Source organism: Alligator sinensis, unplaced genomic scaffold, assembly GCF_000455745.1.
Source record: "Alligator sinensis unplaced genomic scaffold, ASM45574v1 scaffold175_1, whole genome shotgun sequence".
NCBI lineage: Eukaryota > Metazoa > Chordata > Crocodylia > Alligatoridae > Alligator > Alligator sinensis.
In genome coordinates, this window is record NW_005842536.1 from 1,039,706 (window position 1) to 1,053,721 (window position 14,016).

General features: G+C 46.1%; 1 protein-coding gene across 1 annotated transcript in view; it reads left to right on the top strand.

The window, feature by feature from the left end:
- Positions 1-1,035: 1,035 nt before the first annotated feature.
- Positions 1,036-14,016, top strand: part of CAPSL (calcyphosine like) — a 21,087-nt gene continuing 8,106 nt past the window's right edge. The window contains exons 1-2 of the mRNA XM_006031878.3: positions 1,036-1,275; positions 13,251-13,387. Of these exons, the coding sequence (XP_006031940.1) occupies positions 13,251-13,387 (137 nt within the window). The 5' untranslated portion in view covers positions 1,036-1,275. The remainder of the gene's footprint in view (positions 1,276-13,250; positions 13,388-14,016) is intronic.

A 14,016-nucleotide genomic window follows, 5' to 3' on the forward strand; every position in this document is an offset into this window, starting at 1 on the left:
AACTACAAGGGAGAGCTAATATATCCTATGCCTCTGAACACAACATTGATTAACCTGGTTCACAGTGTTGACTTTTTCAGGTTAGATTCTACATTTTGCTTCTAATAACAGATAGACCACTTGTAAATAAGATAATTAAGACCTAGACCCAAGAGAGAATAAATCAGTAGTGTAATGCTGGGGCACATGGGGCACAAGCCCTGGGTGCTGTCTGGAGAGGGAAGGGCACCAGACTGGAGCTGTGGAGGGAGGGCCCTCATCCACCCCCACCTATCCCTCCTTTCGTCCCCTCCACACTTTGCCCCTTCCCTGCAGCAGCTCTAGCTCCAGCAGTGGAAAGGGCAGAGATGTGGCATCTCCCCGAGCAGCAGTGAACCTCTGCCTCCAGCATGTGCCAGCACCACCCAGGTCACAGTAGTGGCCAGTTATGCCTTTGAGAGTAACATTTCTATGTCGCACGTATTCCTAATGTTTGAATTTTCTTGTCCTAGTGAACGGATTATCCCAGCACATCCTCACAATGTCTCTCCACAAGTAGGCCTGCATATGTGAAATAACCAGGAGCGGAGGATATGCCTGCACTTTGTTTTTTGTGGAACAGAGAGAGAAGCTCTTCATCATGCTCGATGGTCCGATTTCAATGCAGCAATTGCACCAGTGAACTTTTTCAACCCTATCAACCCTTGCTTAGGTGGAACTGATGCATGTGCAGGCACTGATGTTTGGTTTGGGGGTTTTTTCACTTCTATAACCCTGCTAAATCAGTGGGAAATTCGGGTGGAAAAGAAAATGGAAGGGGCAGTCCCTCCATTGTGCTATAAGAAGATCTCCCTGGCATCCAGTGAGGACAGAAAGAAAAAGGAAGGGGCAAATTTAAGGGACTATAAATAAAAAAAGGACAAAAAGAACCTGCTACTCGTACAACAGGGCAGCGGCAGGATTACAGCTACAGGTGACCGGAGAGAAGCCTGGCTTGTTGCTGCCACCAGTGTCTCCTTGGAAACAGGACGGTAAACTCCAAGTTCCTGAAAAAGGAGCTGGCCAGGATACGTAAATATGTAAACTGAGACAGACGGACAAGGAATCTCTCCAGTCGGTTTTGGGGCTTGCGATAGCCCTGCATCAATTAACATGAGCCGCCCAATCACAACCAGGGGGCTGTGACAGAGAGAAGGAGGAGGAGGTGAGGGGGAGACAGGACAGCTTCCCAAGCTGAAGGAGAAAAGCGTCCATAGTTTCAAGTAGAAGCAACAGGTTCCAAATTATCATTAAAAGGTAAAGGTTTTTCTCTTTCATTTGCTACCTGGAGATTTTTATGTATTAATTATACTGGGTTTCAACAGTAGAAAATAGTCAGCTGTTTTATTATTAAAGCTAAAGCCACAGCAAATAATGATACTTTTGCTCCTTGTGGTAGAAAGCAGACCAAAGCTGCTGAGGGGACATTATAGAGAGGAGAGGTTTAAAATACGGCAAAATGCTGTATCAGCTGATGGTTTCAGGGTGCGGTGCTTCTCAAGTGACAGAACAGAAACTTGGCAAGCAGATGTGCTGGTTCAATGCTCGTAGTATTTGTAGGGAGTGTTACCATTAAAAACAACAAGAGATGGCATTTGTTTAGATGATTAAGTTTTCACAGAATGTGACCTCTTGGCATTAGGAATAGCACGCTACGTGGCACTTAGACAGAGGTTGTCACTTTGGGACTGCTACTGTCATCTATATAATAAAGCCTGTTTGTTCACTTGTCACACCAATGTGTTTTTAGGGAGATAAGGCTGGACTTCCTAAGAGCATTCCCTGGGGCTCGATACAGACTTGGGCTGGTAGCGTGGAATGAGGTGATGTACAGAAAGTCAGATGAAGTGAGTCAGTCATTCCTCTTGGCCTTAAAGTTCTGATTGCAAGGGGATTAGGCACCCAGATGGCATTACATTTCAGTGACCTCTTTGAAGAGACCTGCCTGGCATTTCATTTTTCTAAGAAAAAAATGCAGTCCTTGACCAAAGCACCATAGCCAGTAAAAGGCAACAGCTCGGGCTAAAACCTGAAGTTATCCCATACAAAACTGTTTAATGTTAAGAAATTAAATCAACAAACCAATATATCCTTCTTCACTTATGAGTGTTATCTGCTGCTTTCATGTAGTAGGAAATCAAGGCCTACAAAAATCAGTATAATGACATTTCCATTTTTTTTTCACTGCCAGTAACATTCATAAACCACATGCAAAGCAACACTATTAAGCATAAATGTACAATCATTTAGAGCTAGATCCAGAAACGGACTTGTGAGTTGGGTGCTGCAATGCTTAACTTAGAGACACTGGGGCCTGAAGCAGACACTAGGATGTGGGTTGAAGTGGGTACGCTAGTAGGAAGAAACAGGCTGCAAGCGGATCTAGGCAGGTTACAGGGGTGGGCCGAAGAGAACAGGATGGGGTTCAACACTGACAGGTGCAAGGTACTGTACCTGGGGAGGAAGAACCCGTGGCACACCTACAGACTGGGGAACTCCCTTCTCACAGTGTTGAGACAGAAAAGGATCTTGGAGTCATCATTGATGCCCCAATGAACATGGGCCGACAGTGTGGGGACGTGGTCAAGAAGGCCAACTGTACCTTGTCATGCATCCACAGATGCATCTCAAGCAGGTCCAAGGAGGTGATCCTCCCCCTCTATGCAGCACTGGTCAGGCCACAGCTGGAGTACTGCATCCAGTTCTGGGCACCACGCTTCAGGAGGGATGTGGCCAATATGGAGAGGGTCCAAAGGAGGACCACCCGCATGATCAGGGGGCCGCAGGGCAGGCCCTACAAGGAGAGGCTGACGGACCTGAACCTGTTCAGCCTCCAAAAGAGAAGGCTGAGAGGGGATCTAGTGGCAGTCTACAAACTAGTCAAGGAGGATCAGCAGGCACTGGGAGAGTCCCTGTTCCCCCAAGCACTCCCGGGAGTTACAAGAAACAACGGACACAAGCTAGTGGAGGGTAGTTTCAGGCTAGACATTACGAAGCACTATTTCACTGTCAGGGTGGCTAGGACCTGGAACCAACTTCCAAAAGAAGTGGTGCTGGCTCCTACCCTGGGGGGTCTTTAAAAGGAGGCTGGACGAACATCTGGCCAGGGTCATTTGACCCCAGTACTCCTTCCTGCCACAGCAGGGGGTTGGACTAGATGATCTCCTCAGGTCCCTTCCAACCCTACCAACTATGAAACTATGAGACTCCAGAACCCATAGGTTCCCTATGCAGTAGGTGAGGAGAATTAAGCACTCCCACAACAACCAGCACACTGAGTAGGGAGCCATCTAGAGAAAGCCCATAAGGAGATACCAGTGACAGGATGTATCTTTAGCCCTGCTCCGACCTGGGATTTAGGCATGCTATGATGTCTGTCAGGCGGCACCTCCATCCACTTAGACCCCACAGCTCAAAAACTCTGTACCCAGAGTACAGGTAACTACGTCCTTTCAAAAGAAGCAGCACAAGTTTCATGGCCAGAAGAGGACATGGTGGGGGTAGTGGGACCCCCATCCTACAGTGCCACCCAGCTCAGCCACAGTCCCATTGTACAGGAACCTCAATCTCAGGGATTACAGTCCCTCCTCCAAGAACTGTTGGTATATTTTTCCAATTACTGTTTAATGTTAAACCACACAGTCCTTAGAGGAGGGGTTGGACCCCAGATCCCCCTGCTAAGTTGAATACAAAACTATAAGGATACAATGTCATGCCCTCACTTGCACAGTGTCTCCTTTCTCCTCAGCCCAATACATTTTGCATTTGGCTGTGCTGTTTCAACAGGTAGGGTGGAGAGTGCCCCTAGCAGATTATCCTGTATCCGGGGACTTAAGGAGTTCTCCTAGGTGGGTCTGAATCTCCTGGGTGGGTCTGGGTGGGTGAGGAGAGTAGTGTTGTCACCACTACTATACTAACTCTGGTTACAAGAAAGTGGGGGTCTGCCACGGTATTTTCTCAAGAGCCCAGTACAGTGTTTTGTACAGCATTTGGTGTGCTTCTAGAACATGCACCAAATCAAGTCCCAAGGGTAAGAGATAGAAATACATCTGGTTTCTGGATCCTAGTTATTGTTAGGCATAAGTTTCTCAGCCCTGTCAAGACTGAGGTGCTTTTCCAAGATACCTACAAGCAGGATGCTAAGTATTTAGGCATCTTTACCAGAAGGCACAAGTGAGGTCCCTCAAGGTTTAGACAGCAGCTGGATTTGGTTTTCAGGATCTCATTTTTGCACACAATGAAAGGTTTTTAGGTACCAAGTTCCCATCAGTTTTTATAAAGTTTCATTTCCAAATATCCTTGAGGATATTTGTTTCAGCCTTGTAGTTGCCATATGTATTTCTGATCTTCATAACTCTGAGTAATAATGTTATCAGAGTGGACATGGGATTCTACAATGTCTCTCAGACCCTGAGTCCATCAAGGTCACATTTCTGTGCAGGGTTGCAGAAGATACAATATAGGGAACAATCCTGACCTATGAGAGAGCTGAACTGAGGGATTTAGAAGCGATTTATTATTCATGATATCAAACAAGAAGTAAAACTCTACTTCAACAATTAGATCCACTTGTGCAGCCCATCAGCAGAGCTTCACATGGGCCACAGTGCTGAATCCAGCTGCTGTGGATTCACAGGCAAAAAAATATTTTTCACTTTCATCAATCCAGTGTTTACCATGCTGTTACTTAGCTTCTTCTGCGAATGCAAAAGAGCCAGCTTTATCTCTGGTGTAATTCCACTGATTGCAAGGTCTCTAGACACCAATTGTGAAGGGTGCTGTAACCACTACACTGACTTGTCCTCATCAAGCAGTTTTAACACTCACTCCAGCCAGGTACCCTCAGGCTTGGGGACCAGAATGATTTAGGGCTGAATGTCCCCCAGCTCACACTTTTACTTTGTCAGATGGAGAAAATTGGTACAAAAGGGGAGGGAAGTATGGAATACCAAGTACGATCACAGAAACTCCAGTTTTTTCTTTTTACTTGGAAGTTACCCCCAGGTCCATGCTTTCTGCAATCTGTATATTAGGTGCATGGAACAGACACAATAGAAGAAACCCCTGCTGCCAGTGAAGGAGAAGAGACGCTGGGAAGACAATCCATAGAAGAGAAGTCCTATGAGAGACTACTGAAAATAAGTCCTGCTTTTGGAAGCACCAGTATTTGTTGCAGAACAGTGTAGTCCCAAAGTGTAGTCCCAAAGTGTCCCTGCCCCTTGATCATGCTGCTTCTATATCACACACACTGGCATTCCTCATCACTTCTAGGGATTCATATGAGTTAGAATTTATTTAAAACTGCCCAAAAGAAATCCAGTATTAAAAAATCAGCTGTGATTGCTTCTCAGGGACTTGGCTCACATCCTCAATCTATTCAAAGAATTGGGACAAGATTCCACTTCTGTACGGAAGGAAAAATTATCCTGTATATTCTGTACTTAATTGTTGTATACACATTTTAAATAACTGTGAATGGATATTCACTGTTACTAATTCTCTGCAAAGAGTCTCAGGAACAGCAGTCAGGGCTTTCCTGCACTAAACGTATTCCACTGAGTAAAGATACTGAAAGACTTAGGGTCAGGGCCAGCAGCTTTGCCTGTTTTAATGAGAGATAGCACTATCTTCATCTCTTCTTCACTGAAAGGAGCTGTTAGGCTTTGATATGTAGTTGGTTATTTTAGGATGGATGTGGTTTTCTGCTTGATGACCTTGTCAAAACTTTTATCTGGTTCTGGAAAGTTGCCATTTGTGACTAATACATTTGTGATGGCATTTCGTTGAACAGGACAAAGTCTCTGTGGCTTGACCTCTCCAGTTACTCTCTTGCTGATTGACCAAGCCTTTTGGCTTGAATGGGTCATGTCTATGTTTTTTATCATATCTAGCCTCCTGTTCCTCTTCATCTCATTTAGGTGGAGCTCTAGCTCATTGGCGGTGTGACATCTAGCCATGCTATCAGGTGGCTATTCTATAGTCTGCAGTAGTTTGCTGCATTTCTCATCCCAGCAGGGTTTTTACGGTGCCCTCTGGGGGTGGTGGCATGGGCTGTTGTGAGGATCATGGAGGTGAAGTCGGTGATATTTTCAGCAGTAGGTGCTGGTAGTTCATGTGCTGAATCCTCGATCTTCTCAGAGTATAATAAGCAATTAGCCTTACAAAAGTTCCATCTGGATGCCAGTTTACTTGGTGTTTCAAGTACTGTATTGGTAGTTGTTATTATCAATGTGGGGTGGTGTTGTGATTTGGGAAATTGGCTTAATACCCTTATTGTTGGTGCTGGTTGTGTGCCAATCCACTGCACCAGGTCTGAGCTGGTCTCAGTGCCCCATCCGCCAGATGTGAAGGTCTTTGGTTGTTTAGGGTTGTGTATGAGCAGTATGTTGTTGATGCTTGCCCAGGTGACTAGTGTTTCTCTATTCTTATTGTTCCCACGGTAGCCCCAATCAATGTGTTGGCTATTGTAGTCTCCTGCAAATAGAGCAGGCATCGGCATAGTCAGGATTGTCGCATGTTATCTGTGCTTGAGACAGTTTGTACATGTTCATGATAGTGGTATCTGTGGTTCTTATTGCTGGCCATTCAGTCTCTTGCTGTGGTGTACACTTCTGAAGGAGTAGGTAAGGTAGGTTGTAGTCCATGAAGGTAGCAATGCCATGCACTTGGCTCAATGTAGAGTCTGCAAGTACATAACCTGGTATCTTCAATCTCTGTGTAGTTTCACAGTGAGTCCCTTATAAGAGGATCACATCTGGTTTGTACTTGATAGTCAAATACTCAAGCATGTTAATCTTGAAGATTGTAAGACTTTGACATTGAGTTGTAATATTGTAAGGTTCATGATGGCTCAAGTAAATTGACTAGTTGCTGTGAAACGTTCTGAAATTGTTTTGGCGACGTATTTCATTTAGCTGTGGAATGGACTCCTCAGCTGCTCACAGGATGCAACATGGGAAAGTATACTTCTTGCATCCCATCAAAAAAATCCTAAGCATTCCCCATGTGGGGTATTCATTATACAAGGTCTTTAGGAAGAAGATTGGAATAATTGATGCACTTGGTCCTAAATATCAAGTTGCCAGAGGATTGTGGTGGTGTAATTTGTAAAGCTTGCAGAGATAATACTAATATTTAGTACTTGTCTTTTATTAACTACAGACTATAGGAGTAGGGTTGTGCTTTTTTCTCTGTCTGTTGAGTGTGAGGTCATCATTGGAATATCATATCCATCCAGCTCTGGTGTCCACACTTCTAAAACAATGCTGGTGTGGGGAGGAAGCATCAGAAGAGAGCTACAAGGTGATCTGAGGCCTGAAAATATTCCTTTACAGAGAGAGACTGAATTGGCTTATTCTATCTAGTCAGCCAAGAGAGAGTTAAGAGAAGCACAGTCTACAATTACCTATCAGAAGAAGGCAATTATGAAAATAAATGTATCCTTAATCTAGCAGAAAAAGGTATAAGATCTTTCATTTGGAAGCCAAAGTGAGACCAATTCAGACTAGAAACAAGACAATGAATGTAATTAGCCATTGGGAAGGCTTGCCTAGGGTAGATTCTCCAAACCTTTAAATCTAGACTGATGTTTGTCTGAATGTGTTATTGCACAAGCAGAAGCTAGGGCTTGATGTAAAGATTACTGGGTGAGGCTCTTTGGTCTGTTATACAAGAGCTAAGACTAGATGATCATGCTGGTTCTGGCCCTGTTCTGTGAATCTTGTGTGTAGCATGTTGGGTGTGAATAATTTGAGCAGAAAATGGTTTGGTGGCAATAGGGCACACTTGGATTCAGGAAATATTAATGGGAGTAACTCTACATTTCTGCACAGGGTCCTAGAAAGAGAGATCTGGTAACCCTGTTGTGTTAAGAAAATATTTTATAATGTGGTCATTTGGATGACCTTCAATGGGTAGGTTTTTGCAGCATGCTTTACTGCTAAGTGAAGTTGGCATTTATCATTAAGAGATCAGGTTTGTTCGTGGACAGGATAGCTACCAATCTGGCCACCTGTACATTTCCTCTTAAGGGCAGGTTGCATTTCCAGTTTTGTGCAACTACATGTTTGCCCTCTGAAAGGGCTACAGAGGTCTTTCTAGTAATCCATTAATGAGACGCTAAGAAAAAGGGCCCCTAAGTACATTGTTAGTTCTGAGTGATGCAATATGCTGTACATCCATTCAGAATAGTGCTGTCTTGTATTGAAACACCAACTGAAGAACAGTTATTTTCTCATCACCTATCTTCACACACAGTTGATGCAACATATGAATCTTGAGACCTGGAGTCCCTCACTTCTGACCCTTAGCCCCTGCACCCTTAGACCTGCCAGTACCCCTCACTCTGACCTGCAGCCCCCTGGCTCCCCAGCACTGCTGCCCATGCAGCTTTCTGCTGCCCCCAAAGAACCTCTCTACCCCCTTCCCCTGCCCCAGCACTGACAGGCAGGCAGGCAGGCAGGCACGCATGTGCACGCGCACACACACACACACACACACCCTACCTACAGCTGCCAGGGCCCCCACACAGACCATGTGATGCCCCAGCCTCCAATCACTTTTCCCTGCTGCCTCCAGCCCCGGCAAGCTGGCAAGTGCCAGGAAAGCAGAGGCAGAGCAAAATCCCAGACATTTGCTGATATCTTAAAAAACCACCTGGACAGAGATGGGAGGACCCAAAAAGAGGACACATCTAGGAAAACCCAGATGTATGGTAACTCTACTCCTGTCTCTAAAATGCCAGCATGACCAAAGGAGGTCCTGCAGCTAGGCACCAGCTCTGCTTAGTACTGGACAGGGGAAAGGACTAGAGCAATGGTTCCCAATCTGTGGTACCGGTACCACCGGTGGTACGCAGTCAACCTATCAGTGGTATGCGTTAACAGATTTATTATAATTATATGACAAAAATGTGCTGGTGGTACTTAAGGTTGAATTGAAAAAGTTGCTGGTGGTACTGAAGATTGTATCATTTTAAATTGGTGGTGTGCAATCTGTCAGAGTTTGGGAACTGCTGAACTAGAGGCATGGACTGATTAAGCAATTATGCCACTATAAAGGGGAAGAATTCTCCCAGTCCACCTGAATTGCCTGAAATCATTTCCTAGGTCTCATTGATCCCACAGTCTATTGAATAAATTACTATTTGTTTCATTTACTATTTGTAAATCACTGTGGTTTGTTTCACTTGTTGCAGGAAAGGATCAGACAGACAAAACAATTACAACTAGTCTGTTGAAGCATGTTCATGAGACATAGTCCTCCCCCCACCCTCCCAGTTTCCCATTTAAACAGCATAATCGTCTGTCTATCCCAGGGGTTCTCAACCTTTTTGAATAACTGTACCCCTTCCTACTCAAAGTTTCAGCTCACGTACCCACTTATCATTTTTCCTGTTTTTAAGGGGGGGCAGATTGGTGCCCCCGCGGTGAGAGAGGAAGTGGGGCTGGGGTAGGCACTGCACAGCTGGGGTGGGTTGGGGGACAAAGCCATAAGCGGCTCATCCAGGGAAGCGTGGGAGGTGTGGGGGGGAAGCTCCCGCCACTGCATGCACCCCAGGAGGGCATGTGCATGCGGGGTGGGACAGGCTGCCCCAATGGTGGGAGAGGGAATGGTACTGGGGCAGGGGCAGGGGCTGCCCAGCTGGGGTGGGGCATAGAACTGAGCTGCATGGTGGGGTGGGAGAGGCTCCTGTCACTGTGTGCACCCTGGGAGGGCATGTGTCCCTGGATCTATCTGTATGTTTTTGTTGGGGAGGTACCGGGCTCTTTCCGGCAGGGGCTGGGATGTGCTTGGGGGGGCAGTGGTGGAGCTGGGAGAGTGGGTTGCGGGGGCTATGTCGAATTCTGAAGTGGCTGCAGCCCCCTCCATAGCCCTGCTCCTATAGGCCCCTGCAGTGAGGGAGGGAGTGGGGCAGTGGAAGGGACAAGTGCTGCACTGCCAGGTGGAGCATGGTATGCAGCCATGAGCAGCTTATCTGGGGAGCGCAGGGGGGTGGCTCCTACTGCTGCATGCACCCCGGGAGGGCATGGGGGGTGCGTACCCCTGGATCTGCACACAGGGCAGGCTGGGACCGGGGCAGTGCCAGGCTCTTCCCGGCAGGGCAGGCTAGGCTGGGCTGGGTTGTACTTAGGACAGGCAGCGGCAGTGCTGGGAGGAGGGCTATGGGAGGGGCTGCAGCCACTCCAGAATTCACTATAGCCCCCCCAACTCCCATCCCAGTACTGCTGCTGCTCACCCCAAGTGTAGCACAGCCCAACCCCTCCACTGGGAAGACCCTGGTGCAGCCCTGGTCCCTGCCTGCAGTGTCAGCCTGCCCTGCCCCTCTCACAGATCTGGGGGCACATGCCCCCCGTGCCCTCACAGGGGTGCACATAACAGCAGTGCTGGGATGGGGGAGACAAATGGGGGGACTCACATGTGGCAGCCGCCACCCCCTCCACCACCCACTGCCACTGCTGCCCCACCTTGGCTGTGCACCACACTACTTTACCATGGCCGGTTGCACTTGTGGCTCCATGGGCTGCTGCTAAGCCTCACGCCCAGCTAATCGCATGCTCCTGGGGGCAGGCACAGAACACACTTCCTTTCCTGCCATTCAGACCCTCGTGGCTCTGTGGGAAGGGATTGGCCGCAGCACCTCCTTGCCTTTGGCTATTGGCTGAGGGTGGCAGCTCAGCACCCAATCAGGACAGTGAGCGGCGGTGGGGGTGGGGAGGTGATGGTATGTGCAGTGTGGAGCTGGTGGTGCCTGGCATGCCCCTCCCCCTCTCCCTACCCCAGCTAAGAGACAAAGTGTGGGAATGTGCCAGGGGAGACGCTGCCACCACACCCTGGGGTGCGCCCCATCCCCTGCCCACCCACACTCCCACCCATGCATACCCCCTATGACCTTTCTAAGTACCCCTAGGGGTACACGTACCCCCACCTGACAACCCCTGATCTATCCACACAGTAGGAAATGTGAGGCCACATGGGCTGCTCTACTGCTACTTTCTGTGAAAGGCTGTGGACACTAGGGCCATTTATAAATGTTATATTTTTCTAGGCTAAACTTGGACTACAGCCATTAGTATATACACGTGGATGTTTGTAATCCGAAATAAAATTGGCTCCAGTCCAAATGAACTAAACCTTATTGAATGAGGGCAGTTCGAATTAGGCATTTTAAACTGTATTAATTAACATGTATATAGGGTGTTGCTTTTAGGAAAAACAGTCCTTAGGAACTCTGCAGCTAAATATTGCAAATATCAAACTCAAATGGGTTTTTTGCAGCACAACAGAGGTTATCAGGCATAAAGTAACACCTTTACAAAGTCAAATGTGCCAACAATACCTCACCATGACTAAGTCTCAGGTCAGTAGCACCCATTACAGTTCTGGAACAGCACTTTAGATAACTGTCAGTAGATTTGCAACAATGTAGTAGTGCTTAAATAGGTTGATTATTATTTCCTAATTATTTCCAACTGCAAGCGCTAAGTGCATAAGCCGACACACAGAATGTGCAAATCAGGTCTGTTAAGAGGCTGATGGTCAATGATAATTTATTAAAACTTAATTCAAATTGAAATTTGATTCAAACTGTGTGATGTAAATCAGTTAACATAGTTTAGAAAATGGTGAGGAGGTCTGCAAAGGACCTGTAGGATGGTAATGGATCACTATGGGATTGCTAACCCTCTAACACACATGTACCCCACAGGGTGGTTGTGAAATTTAACTGAGTATTTACAGAGAGCTTGACATGCTGCAATGAAAGATGCTATGAACATCTGTAGTATTTAGTTCGCTGTTTATTTTAAATTGGTACTAAAGCTAAGGACAGAAATTATACCTAAACTGATATAAGCAATAGGACAGTGGTTTAAATCTGGAACACAACAGAAGTTTAGTGCACCTAAACCACTTTCAAAATGACCAAAACCAGTTTAAAATAAACCTGGATGGATGTAGTATCAGACTTAACTAATTTAAGTTAAATCGATTTATTGAACTTCTGTTTACTTGCTTATGGGTTCAATCCATGAAGCTTAGACTAACCTACGAACATTGAATGGATTCAGTCTTGGACTTTTTGACTGTCTATACTTAGCCTGAGTCACCAAGAGAAGGCCTCAGTATGCCAACCTTTGTACCTGTAGGAGACATCCACTGCCGTGGAAAATTGGTAGCAAAATACAAAAATCCCTAAATGAAAAAAGAACAGCTATGAGAGACTAGTAACTGCAGTACTTTGTTGTCCTTTCCATATGGAGATTCAAGCTGATGAGCTGGGCTGCCAAAGGTGCCACTTTTCATTGCCTTAGTAACCAGAACAGTAAAATGACAGTCTAATAGCCAGCTGTGTCAGACTTCTAGATGGCCAAGTTGCATTCATCAGCCTTTCCAACACTGCTCTTCAGTATGCATACTACACATGTCAAATACTTGCATTTCTTTTACTATTCACATATGAGTCAGGGTCCTGGCCCGAGTGGAATAACTTTACAAGCCCCCCTTCAGGTGCAACAAGCCCATCCACTTACTCTAGTTGTCCTCCAGGTCAAAGCTGTTGTCTCCAGCATGAGAGGAGGAGGCCCCGCCTGCCAAGTTAGGCCCTGCATAATTTGTCCCTCCTAGGGATCCGAGGAAACAAAATAAAAAGAAAGTGAGACAGAACAACTGAGCTGCCATCCCTCCTCCTCATGGAGCCTGGGACAACTTGCAGCCTGACTCATTGACCAGCAAATTCCTTAAAAGAATAGCTCATAGTCCTGCCCACCTTCACAGAACTGGGTTTTAGGGTGGAGCCATAGAAGCAGCTCTTTAACCCTGTTGTGCGTGGAGTGAACTTTATACTGTACACCCCTTGCAGGCCCCTCTTTAGGAAAGCATCTAGGTATGTACTTAAGTCCATCCTTATTGATAACATAAGCAGGTGCCCGTATCTTCAATGGTAGTTAAGCACATATGTGAATGTCAAACTGCATAGGGATAGTTTCCTGAATCAGGGCCCCCGTGTACGCAGCTAAGTATGCACTTAAGTATTTGGCAGGCTTAGGGCCATACACTACATCTTAGCAGAGCAGAAAGCTCTGACGAGTGAATATCCTGCTGCCAAAGTAGGTAAGCCAGGGTTAACTATTCATTAGCAGGTGCTTTTGAGAGTGTATTCTGCAATCAGTGCCAGTCATACTAAGTCTTTATCTTCATTATAAATATGCACTAAATGAGAATTCTTGTACCAGATGCCCGGTACAGCAAGACATGACCGAGAGATGGCAATCCAAGCCAAAAAAGACCTGGTCAAAGCCACAAACCCAATTGAGAAGCTTCGGCTGCAATGTCTATCAAGGGGGTCTGCAGGCATCAAAGGACTTGGCAGGTAAGCCTAGGCAGCCAAATAAATCATTAGTCTTGTAGCAGAAAGCCCCCTTTTCCTCTTGCCTGCATTTGCTCTCCCTTCTTTGGATATGTTTCTCTTTTTCTACCTTTCTTCCTTCCTCTTTCTTTCACTTTAAGATAAGGAATTGTGTTTTAAAATTTGTATGTGTGCATTTTGTTTCTCCCCTTGTAGTTTGGTATTTTTATCTATTTGTGTGCCATGGCATTTGTAGCTTATATTTTATACTCCTCATCTTTCAACTTTCAACTAAATGTGTTTTAGTAAGTTATACATTGTAACAATGTTAACAAGGGCAGGAATCAAACTGTCCTTCTCTGTATCAGGCTGGCCCCTGAAAGAGAGAGTGAATCAGTGATTGAATGTGTAACAAGGTAGCACACAGGAATTAACACCTGGAAGCTGCAGATCAACCAAGGGAAGAATTCAATAGAAGACAATGTAACAACCGGGAAATCTCTAAACCTCACTGATCAAGGGCTAGAAGCCCTGGCCTGAGTTAATCAATGCCGGGGACCAACTTTTGGGCTGAATATCTCCAGATCTACCGCTCCCAGAGCCCTATTCTAAATTCATCAACGGACTCCCAAACCTGCACGTACATGCGGACG